The sequence below is a fragment of the Herpailurus yagouaroundi genome, unplaced genomic scaffold (genome assembly GCF_014898765.1).
Source record: "Herpailurus yagouaroundi ecotype Mexico unplaced genomic scaffold, PumYag 139, whole genome shotgun sequence".
NCBI lineage: Eukaryota > Metazoa > Chordata > Mammalia > Carnivora > Felidae > Herpailurus > Herpailurus yagouaroundi.
This window is the reverse complement of record NW_024412394.1, coordinates 48,847,209-48,858,891: the sequence shown is the minus strand read 5'-3', so window position 1 is coordinate 48,858,891 and position 11,683 is coordinate 48,847,209. Positions and strand designations below refer to the sequence as shown.

The 11,683-nt window shown below is 46.2% G+C and overlaps 1 protein-coding gene across 1 annotated transcript in view; it reads left to right on the top strand.

Annotated features, from left to right (window-relative positions):
• Window positions 1-558: 558 nt before the first annotated feature.
• RRAGD (Ras related GTP binding D) overlaps window positions 559-11,683 on the top strand; it is a 41,602-nt gene continuing 30,477 nt past the window's right edge. Inside the window, exon 1 of the mRNA XM_040474160.1 lies at window positions 559-1,034. Within this exon, the coding sequence (XP_040330094.1) occupies window positions 899-1,034 (136 nt within the window). The 5' untranslated portion in view covers window positions 559-898. The remainder of the gene's footprint in view (window positions 1,035-11,683) is intronic.

Below are 11,683 nucleotides of genomic sequence, written 5' to 3'. Positions count from 1 at the left end.
CTGGTGGGAAGCACTTTGAACCATAAATGCACACTGAAAGGCAATTGCTATGGAGACTGAACCTCTGCAGTGCATTTCTCAGAGTTTTCTTCTCTGAGAGCTTCAGCATGTGTCCTAGGCACGCTGCTCTGGATGGGGGGCCTGGGCCCTGCAGTGTTGGGGGAAGGAGGAGGCAGCCCACTTGGGATTGGAACCCTCCCCAGGACGGAAAGCTGGAGAAGGTGACCCAAGGTAGGGTGTGTGTGTCGGAGGTGGATGGGGAACAGGTTCTTAGGGTGTGCAGGTCCCCAGCTCGCCGGCCTGTGCGGGGACCACGTGCACGAAGCGCGCGTGGGGGCCCCTGGAGCGCAGCCGCGGTGGGTGACCGCGCAGCGTCCCAGGGCCCGGGGTACCGGGCGTGTGCCACCCTGCGCTTCTGGTTAGGTGGAGGGCCCGCGCCGCCCTTCCCCCGTCCCCCCCTTGCCTGGTGTGTGCGCGGCCTCGGCCCAGCGCCCCGCTGAGAGGTGCCAGAACCCGGGAAAGCGCGCGCGCACCCGTGCGGGGGTGGGTGGGTGGGGGTGTGTGTGTGTGTGTGTGTGTGTGTGTGAGACAGTGTGTGTCAGGTGACTTGGGTCACGCAGTCTCTCTCTCCCTCCTCAGGGAGGAACTGCCGCGCTCCGGCTGACTCCTCCGCCGGCAGGCGGGCGGGGCGGAGAAGGGGGCTCCGGGCGCGGTGGGAACCGCGAGACCCAGACCTGGACGCCGACCGCCGCGGGGGGCGCGCGGCCCTGCCTCCGCGGGCTCCAGCGAACCTCCAGACAAAACACCAATTCAGAAAGAGGTTGCGAGCGGCAGGCGAGGAGGTTTGGCCCCCCACCAGGGTCCCCCGCCGCCCCCGGGACGGCCGGCCGTGGGAGCGATGAGCCAGGTGCTGGGGAAGCCGCAGCCCGAGGAAGAGGACGACGACGAGGAGGATGAACTGGTGGGGCTAGCGGACTACGGGGACGGGCCCGACTCCTCGGACGCCGACCCCGACAGCGGGGCGGAGGAGGGAGGTGAGCGCGGAGTCTCCCGCCCGGCCCCACGCCCCGCGCGTCCTCAGCCCGCAGCCGGTCCCTTCCCTCTGTGTCTTCCAGCCCCGGGCCAGACCAGGCGCGCGGGCCTAGGACTTGGAGGGGGTCCAGGAGCACAGAGTTGAGGAGTGGGGGTGGGGAGGGGCGCCCGAGGAGCCACCGCGGGCTGCAAAATGGGGGATACCAGGTGCAGGCGGCAGAGGGGGGACCCGGATTCGTGGAGAGAGCAGAGAGGAGGCATCTGGGCAGGAGGAACGTATGTTGTCTGTCCCCTTCCAGGGCCAGTATCTTCCCCCACCCCTCAGCCCAGCTCTCCGCAGGGTCTGGGGGTTGGGAAGGGGAGGGGACCGCCCGGCGCGTCCTGGGATCTCTTACTGAATGCTGCTGTGGAAGCCTGGTCAGATGTCGTGGCTAAAAAAGGCAGCCGGCGGCAGCGTGACTGGCAGGGTCGTCGGCAGCTGCGGGTGTCAGTCTTACCCCGTGTCGCCATGGGAGGGGTCCTTGGGCTGCCCAGGTCTGTGGAGTGGGGGCATCCGTGGAGCCGCGGGGGGATGCGCGCAGGTGATGTGGGAGTCGCCGAGTGGCCGCGGGTTTCCCGGGATCCAGGCAAATACGGTTGTTAGGACACCTTATCTCTGCTCAGTGTCACCACCTGGGCATGGCGGTGCCTGCCCCGGAGTGAGCGCGGGCGGGGAAAGTCGTTACCGCTCAGAAGCAAACTCTATTTCCTGTTTAAGAAGAGGTATTTAGTAATTGTTCAGTCTGTGGGGGTTCCTGCATTTAATTCTTAGGGCCTAAGGAAGTTGAGAGTTTTTAGGATTCCAGAAAGGTTTATCTTTTTTGACCGCCTCCAAAGCAAGGGAAAAATTCTCTATCGTAGGGTCACTTGAAAAGGTCAATAGAATCTGGCTGTTAACATCTAGATGAAGCTGTATGCTTCCAAAAGAAAGAACTAACTTCTAAACATTTCACTTTGAGGAAATTGTGTGAGGGATAGAACTACCTTTGTGACTTGATTTGGAAGAACTTTTATTGAAAATTCATTGAACTTATTTTAAAATTCCTACACAAAGCCTTTCTCTGGAGAACAGTTGCCATTATTTGACATATGATAGGTGCTATTTTCAATTAATCAGAAAGGGAAGAAAGTTTGAAAAAGGGGGGGGGCCGCCCCCGGAAGAAAGTTAAATAAGCCTTGGGCCTGAAAGATTAGAAAGAAGCTTTCTAAGTCACACTTTTTCATAGCGTCCTGTCTCCAGAGAGGGTTTGTGCTAATTCCCCATTTGCTTAAATTTGGTGTGTGCACCTGTGTGCTTCTTTCTTCTGCACTCCCCATAATTGGTCCCACAGTTGAGCACGTGGCCACGTTTTTGTGGATAAAGGCTTTCAGTCCTTTTGTTGGAGTCTCTAGGGCTACCTTTGGTAATTAAATTGTTCAGTCGCTTTGTTATTATTCAAATTGCTTTCATTAGCTCCTCCTAGATTCTTAGCAGACTCTAGAGATTCAGAATGGGGATGTATTTGCAAGATATTTGAAATGGTAGACACACAATAGGGTGCATGTGTGATACTCTTTTAAAAAAAGAAAAAAGAGAGGCTATATCTGGGAAGAAAAGCCCTGTAATTCGATATTGTCCTGGGGACCTGAGAGGTTCCATGGAAAGTACCGGAACTGCTTATTTATTCTGCAGTTCTTTAAGGGGGCACTTTTAAAATTTGATTTGATGACTTGAAATTGAAATGAAAAGAAAGCTTTGCCTGAGGGGTGGGATTTCCTGAACAAAGGGCTTCCCCAGAGCCTGGTCTTGAATGCTCCCCACTGCTCCTAACCTAAAGGCAAACTCATCTGTAACTGATGCTTTTCATTACTTCAGCAATAAAATCAACCCTCGTGAGTTCTTGGGATCAACATGGAATCTTGCTATAAAAGCATTGAGTGTATTTATGTGGTAAGAGGAGCAATTAATGAATATTTGCTCTTGCAAACATTACTGAAGCTAGGTCTTTCTCCCTCTGGGCCTGCTGTGGGTAGTGGTCTATTCTCAGAAGACTTCCTCTATTATCTCAGGTTCCTGTTCTTTCCGTGTCCCTGACTTTGATTTTGGGGTGTACGCCCGACTGCAGAATCACTATCAGGGCGTTCACTTTCTAGAGTGGCAGATAGGGTCCTCAGTCAGCAGTTCTAGCAGCAATTATTCCTGACAGTGTCATGCCAGCCAGTATGGTCCTGGGGAGTCGAGATGAGGGTGGAGGCCAGGAGTTGTGACTTCCCTTTCTGGAACCTCAGAGTGCCACCAAAGGGTCATCCCAATTTCTAATGGGCCCTGGGCACATGTTGCATTAGAATCCTGTATTATTTTTGGCGAATTACGTTTACCGACTCTGTAAGAAATGAAATGTGAGGGGAAAGGGACTTATTTACTCTAAGGAAAGATGGGTATGGTATATTTTGAACCATGAACAAAGCATTTCTCTAATGAACCCCCTTCCCCCTTTACCTTCCTAATGGACTTTATTTAATGCCTTTGCTTAGTAGAGACCTGGGGCTTTTCCCCTGAGGTTTAGAAATCTCCCCTGCAGGTGGCATGCCCGACTAGGTGGCATGCCTTACCTAGGCATCACTAGGTAAGTTGCAAACCAGTTTATCAGGAGCTGTGCAAAAGAAGGTAGATTGAAAGTGGATAGCGTGAATTTCATTTCCATTAGTCTTGGAAGGAACCTCTGATCTTATTTTTAAGACGAGGGCCACGTAAGTTTTACCACATTGTGCTATGCACTTCTCCAGCTTGCACTCCAAATTTTACTCATGAATAGCAGGAGTGTTCTCGGGCACTTTAGTTCTGGTAAAGACAGATTTGGGCACCTCTCAACCTCCCTTTGAGAGTTGTTAATCAGAGATAAGGTGAGTCTCACCTTCAACCTCCAGGCTCCAGATAGAACTCTAGAGAATGGAAGCAATCAATAAGCCATTAAAAACAATTGCAGCAGAAATGATTTTTAGACACATGGAGTTTAAATCTTTAGTAAATTACTGTGCTTTAAACACTGCAATAACACGCGGCGCCTGGATGGCTCTGGCAGTTGAGGGTGAGCGTCCAACTCTTGATTTGGGCTCAGGTCATGATCTCACAGTGAGTTCGAGCCCTGACTCAGAGAATCCTTGGGATTTTCTCTCTGCCCCTGCCTTGCTCATTTTCTCTCTCTCTCAAAATAAATAAATAGACAACCAAAAAAAAAAACTGCAATAAGAAGGAAAGCAGTGAAAAGATCATATTTAATCAGAAAGTGAAATTGTTTTTTTCCCAAAGTCTCTCCCAATTTTTAAGGGAAAGACATTATATATACTTGGCTAAAACAGCTGCTCATCCACAGCCCAGCTACGGGTGTGTGTCTTATTTCCACGGCAGCCTGTGAAGTCTATCCTAAGAGAGCAAGTGACAGTTTAGGTCGTTACGAGAGGCATGAAGAATCCACCGGTCAGCCAGTGATACTTGTAAATGCAGTGAAACCACCTGTTTGCATCTATTAATCATGAGTGTCAGCTTTTTTTTTTCTTTAAAGTAATTTAAAAGTTATTAGTGAATTCATCCTCTCACTGTTCCTTGAGTGTAAGTAGAGATAGATAATTTTTCTCATGATAGTGAGACTGTGGCTCAGGGGTGCCAGGACTTTTCTGCAGCCACATGAACTACACCTGATCAAAGTTTAGGAGAGAGACAAGTTCGTGGATATGTAATCCCTTTCCTTGTAGTTCTGTCTTATCCAAAAAGAGTTGGGTTGACCTCAGCCCTGGCTATGCCTAATCTCTTGGGTTTCCCTATAGCCCTGGAAATACAGAGATACAGAAGAATTGGAATAGAGGAAATACAGGATAGTTAATAGTGACCAAAGTCACACCTTAGACATGATACTTGTCCGAATACATATATTTAGTGAGCATATTTTTAAAAGTATTTTTTAATTTTAATGTTCATTTTTTTATAGAGAGAGAGAGTGTAAGCAAGGAAGGGGCAGAGAGATGGAGTCACAGAATCTGAAGCAGGCTATAGGACTCTGTGTTGTCAGCACAGAGCCCGACATTGGGCTCAAACCCACAAACCCGTGAGATCGTGACCTGAGCTGAAGTCAGATGCTTAACCTACTGAGCCACCCAAGCACCCCATAGACGACATAGGTTTATATTAGATGATTTGTAAACATATTGCAGTGATTCATAGAATCTTGATTCTATACTTTTTTTCAGAAATCTCTCCCATTTTTATATCAGAACACATAAGGTAGTCTGATGGGGAAAAAAGAGGCAGAAACTAAGTTCTGGAGTTCTGGATAAGGGATGTAGCTCTGAGTTTGAAAGATCATCATTGTCAGTCCCAGGTGTCTCTCTGTTTACCCTCTGCTTCAGTCAGTCCCCTGACCCTCATAGCTGTGGTTGGTGACACGGATTCATTTCCTACCTACCACAGCCACTTCTTCTCTGCTCATTTTTCTTACTTTCTTCTCTACCTCCTTTATTCTTCCTTATCTTTTTTTTCTTTTTCAAATCTTTTCTGTTCTTCCTCTCTGCGAAAGCCCTCAAGCTCTCTTGTAACTTGCTTTCCCTGGTTCTGCTGTGATACTCAAGACAAATGGGTTTTTCACTCCTGATCTAAATCATTCAAGATGCTGTCGACTTTCTCCTCTTGAGGACCTTCGGGGGAGACTCCTACTCAGTTTCTCAGTGTGTAAAGTAGAGGACCACAGAAAACCCACCTGGATCACTCTCAAAGTGATGGTAAAAAAAAAAGTTCACGAGAACTTCTTGCAAAAGTGTTGGTAAATCAGAACACATCAGAAATGTTACTGAATATGTATGTCAAGGAAAAACTTATGTATGGGATTATGTTTTCAGTGACCTGCCAGTGTGATGTGAGAGGATTTCATAAAGATTTGGTGTTCCCACATAAATAAAAATTGCCTTCAAAAATTTTCATGCCTGGGGCACCTGGGTGGCTCATCGGTTAAGCCTCTGATTCTTGGTTTCAGCCCAGGTCATGACCTCACAGTTTTGTGAGTTCCAAGCCCTGCATCAGGCTCTGTTCTGACAGTGTGGAGCCTGCTTGGGATTCTCTTTCCCTCTCTATTTGCCCCTCCCCCACTCACTCTACCTCTGTCTCTCAAAAATAAACTTAAAAAGTTAAAAAAAAATAAAGTTTAAAAAACAAAACAACCCCCCCAAACTTTCATGCCTTTGAAAATATATGTTCTGTTTTCTGTTTGCATTTCATTCTCCTAAGTGTTAATCAAATGGACAATGAATCTTTATGATTTTTGCATATTCTCTTATTAGTGGTATTATTATTCATATATTTAATTTCCATGTGGGATGGAATTTCTCACTGAGCTCCAGGGTCCCTTTTTTTTTTTTTTTTTTTAATTAAGTAGGTTCTACACCCAACATGGTGCTTGAACTCATGCCCTAAGATTGAACCATGCTCTACTGATTGAGCCAGCCAGGTACCCCTGAGCTCCCGGCTCTTGAGTGTGTAAATAGCTCCATTGATCAGAAATGTAAAGGACCACATACAGTGTTGCAAATAGAAACAAACCAGAGGCTTCTTCCTAAAACTGTTAGTATATAGAAACTTAAGCCTTTGTTGATCCCAGAGAATACTAATAGCAAAGAAATTCTAACTTTCCCTGAAGGCTAGGTGAGCCTTAATGTGGCCACATTCCACAAAAGACCCTCTCATTACCTAGGCTAGGGCTGGAGTTAAAAAAAAAAAAAAAAAAAAAAAAACAAAAAGAAAAAAAAGAAAGAAAGAAAGGGGGGTGCACCTGTATGCACAGGCTGATAGAGACTTATAGATAAGGACTGGGGTCACACAGCTGGTACATGGCAGAGCTGGGACTTGAACCCCAGTTTGTCACTCTCCTTATATTTTTGTTTTTTTGAGAGAGAGCCTGCACGCAAGCTCACCACACATTACAAGTAGGGGGCAGAGGTAAAGAGAGAGAATCCCAAGCAGGCTCCACACTCAGTGAGGAGCCCACAAAGGGCTCCATTCCACAAAGGTCAGATCATGACCTGAGCCGAAACCAAGAGTTGGACTCTCAACCTGCTGAGCCACCCAAGCGCCACCCCCCCGCCCCAGTATTTTTTAAACCATTTCACTTGCCATCACTTTGCCACCATGTTATCCTCATTTTTCGTTAAATCTTTGTTTCACTTTCCCGTTTTGGACCCATTCAAAGGTTATCATCTGTTGGGGAACTTTCCTTAATTATAGTAGTTTTCAGTTGTATAATACTTAAGAATTTATGAAGTGCATTTCATATGATGTCTCATTCTCTCCAAAGAGACCTCTTGAGGTTAAGGAGGCAAGGCCGATGTGTTAGCAAGGCATCAGGACTTTAGTTCCCATTTTCCTGATTTCTTGTTCCTACTTTGTTGTGAACATTCCCAACCCACAGATGAGTCAAGTGTGGCTCCTAGACAGCCCTGTGCTCAAGGTGCAAGGCGTCTGTCCCTTCCTGTGTATGTATCAGGCCTATTGGGTTTTGACAGGGATCTGCCAGTTATTGATGAGGTAATTAACCTGTCCAGTTACGTGGTGCCTCCCCATAATGCTGTTCCATGGATGGTGGAGTTTCCCTAGTATTTTTAGCAATCTAGTTACAAAGCCAGACTGTTTGGAAAATTTGGGTACTGACAGGACCCAGTACAAGATAGCTAAGTTATGTTCAGTGCCCCTGACCACAGTAGATAAACTACCGAGGCATAAAGTTCATACTCTTGATACTCGAGTGCTAATCTGGGCCAAAGTCAGATATGAAGTTTCCTTTTAAAGCTTCTGTTAATTTAGCTTCAAATCCTGTTTAGTGGCTCTAATTCATTCATCCTAACCAACAAACATCTATTGAATGTTTATTGTAGTAAGTATTGAGGCCTCTGTTTTTACATCTGTAAAGGGGAAACATTATCACCTTGAGGATTAGAAGTGACACTGTTTTGAGCATGATGGCCAAGGCTAAAACCTTTCAAAAATGCCCTCACCGCAGCCAACAGGATTAGAAGAAAATGAGCCATTGAGGCATGGGCTTGCATCAAATCTGCATTCCCACATCAAACCTGTCTGTGACCTCATGTGTTCCCACTCTTCCTCCTCTTGGGAGTTCCTGGATTCTTTCCTCACCTGAGCTGCAGGTAGACAGGCACCCCACACTCCACACCTTCAAATACCTGTTCATCCTCTTTTCCTTTACCATCTTTGTGAATGGGGCCTTGTTGGCTTGGTCTGCCAGGTTGGGAACTCGGGGCTTCTTTCTCCCTTGTCCTCTGCATCCTGGGGATTACTAAATACTATTGAGTCAATTGGAATTTCTTACAGATTCGTTCCTTCCGACCATTTACATGGCCTGTGCCTAAGTTCTTTCATTTTTCATTTGTGTTCTAGAAATGTTGCAGGATTTTTTACCTCAGTACCCGGGGTTCGTTGTCTTGCCGCTTCAAAGAATGAAGAGGTGGACACAAAATGAGCAGCAGGCAAAAGTTTATTAGAGTAGAAGATCGGAAAGGGAGAATAGTATGAAAGCTCTCTTTACAGAGAGGGGCATTCAAAAGTGAATGCCTGCTACAGTAGGCAAGGGTGTTTGTTTTACAAGGTTCTGGTCAGCCCTCCCTTCCCTTCCCCCTCAGTCCTTCTCAGGTCCTACCCTTACTGGATTGATAGGTCTAGGTGCTGGGTTGTCCATTCCTGATTGGTTCGTTTTCATTGTATGAGGGGTGGGTCTACAGCCATGTTCCTTGTGGGTCCTATGTTTTATGGTCTACTACTTATTTTTAGTTAGGTCTTTAGTCAAATTCCAGAGGGAAACTTAAGGGGGAGTAGGTGGTATCTGTTACATTCTTAAGAGGAACCTTATGCCTGAGGGGGTTTGCTGTGGTTAGGCAATCCCAGCATTGTTCCAAAATAGTGTTTTTCCCCACCCAGGAACCTCAGGTTCTAATCTTTTCTTTGTCTGCCTACTGAATCCTATCTTTTCCTATTATAGAACAACCTAACTGCTGTCAGGGGAGGAAAAACTTATCCTCTTTTCTCTTAGGTTCTGAATTGGGAGCCTGCAAATTAAACTTTTGTCAGTTGACAAAAGATAGATTAACGAGAAAAACAGATTTAGTTATATACTAATGCATGAGAGTACACAGAAAACGCAATTTAAGAGGTGTTTAGAGGGGTGTCTGGCTAGTTCAGTTGGAAAAGCATGTGACTCTTGATCTGGGTGTGGAGATTACTTAAGTGAATAAATTAAAAAAAAAAAAAAAAGAGGTGTTTAGAATTCCAGGCTTTATTACCATCTTAATAGAGGGTTGGGAGGAGCCGAGGGGCAGTTCTGTGAGAATGAATGACTTCTTGGAAGGGAGTTGGGGAAAGGGCATTTATGGGAAAGCAAATAACTTTTTGGAAAGATAATGGGCCCGCTGGAGAAAAGATGGGAGGTAGGATTATTTGGGGACGGAGGAAGTTTTGGGGTGATGGTGGGGTGTCTGGAGCCGACAGCCAAGAAAGAATTCTTGAAGACGTCTTTGGTGCAAAAAGGTGATAAAGCATGGGGTCCGGGGACAGGACCCGTGGGCTGGAAGAGCTGCATTGCAAGCATGGGGGTGACCAATTTATGGAGTCGGGGAGATAAGGTCAAGAGGGAGTTTCTAAAGAGACTTTCACATGCTAAAGACTTACTGGAGGTCTAGCTATTGTCAAGCTAAGGTGGTTTTTCCTTCTAGCAAATCCGTAACCTGAAGACCACAGGGAGTTCCTGGACTTCAGGCTGTGATGGGATGGCCTTTTTTTGGTAAACTGGTGCAGACTCTTATCAGTTTAATCCTTTGTTTTTTGCCCTTTCTTGTTTTGGCGTAGCCAGGAGTGCCCAAGGAATATCATACATGTCCCACCTGGGGGGGCGGCAGGGGTGGGGGCGCGGACTGGTGCAGTTAGCCTGCATTGTGCCCTTAGCTTGGCCCACGCTCCTTTCTCCTTCATCAGGGACCACATCTGTTTGGGTGTGGTGTCAACTTCTCTTCTGACTTGTCTCCTTCTTCACTGAGAGATTAGAGTTGTTTCAGGGAAGATTTGTGGCAATTGAGTTCTTTTGGGAGGCTCTGCTTTAGGCAAATAAGGGATTTCAGGGACTCCAAAAACTTTTAGCTCAATATAATTTTTATGCCACAGTGGCTTATTCCAAACCCCTTCACTGTCTCCACACTGACCCCGCCTAGGGAGTCTGTTTCTGGAATGAACTTCTTGAAGTGTAAATCTGATCATACTAGTCTCCCCTTAAAATCCTTAGTGATTTCTTCCTGGCTTTCAAGGTAAAATCTAAACTTCTCAGCATCTCATTGATGAGCAAGCAGAGTCTAGCAGTGGTCGACAAAATATTTTTGACCGGGATCCACAATAAAATGTATATATTGTGAACCTAACACCACATAAGTCTAAGTAAACCTAAAAGAGTTTCGCTAGCAGTGTGTACTCATATTATGCATGAGGTACGCTGGTATTTCCCAGCTTCTTCTACTTTCTTTGTTGCAGTTTTTGTTTGCTGTGGAGATAACAGACTTCTGTATCAACTAACCTATTCAAAGATATTTATTGGACTCATGCCATATGCTTTGTAATTTGCCTGTGTATATATGGGACAATACATACAATATATACAGACAATAAACAGACAAGAAGACAGATGTACAAAGTAAAAAGATAGTTTTGTATAGCAGTAAGAAGACACAAGATTATCAGGAAGTTATGGGGCCTCATTCAGCTGAGAGGAGGTAAAATCGCTGCTGGGCTGAGTGGGAAGAAAGCTAACGGAAGCCTGCCAGGCTGAGGGAGGAGCAAGTCCAATGGGGAGGTGAGGAGGAGGTGAGGAACCATAAGGCCACTGTGGTTGCAGGATAGGGAATCAGTAAGGAAGATAAACCAGGCCCGGGATGAGAGGACAGCCCATGTAGGGCCTTTTGGGGGAAAGAAGGTGTTTGGATTTTATGTGAAATGCTGTGGGAAGCCATTGGACTCTGCAGCCCTTTCTTGCCTTTAAACTACATTCCTTAAACTCCAGGAAGGCCAGGATCTCTTCCTGGCATGACCTTTCCCTCATTCATCACTTTTATGCCTCCTTTTCTTTAAGACTCAAATATTTCTCCAGGGAGCCCTCTCTCTGAGCCCGTAACACCTTAGATAGCAGTGCACTGTAACTGTCAGTTTTTCTTGTCTGTTTTCTCCTCAAATCACTAAGGAATGAATCATTTCTTTGTGTCTGCAGCCCCTGGCTCAGCCCCATCTAACACACACTTGGCAGATGATCAGGGAACCTTTATGAAACTGAACAAACTGCCCTCTGGTAAATTTCACCTCCTCCAGGCAACTTCCTGCACACCTGCTGACACTTTTTTAAAGAGTCCTCCCTGGGATTCCATCTCCAGTCCCAAATCCTGTGGTTCCTTTCTGATCTTTCTTTTTTAAAAAAGTATTAGCCCTTTCATTGCAGCTCTCATCCTTAATTCTCCTCCACACTTTTATCTTTCTCACGATGTTCTTTTTTTTTTCTTTCTTTCTTTCTTTCTTTCTTTCTTTCTTTCTTTCTTTCTTTCTTTCTTT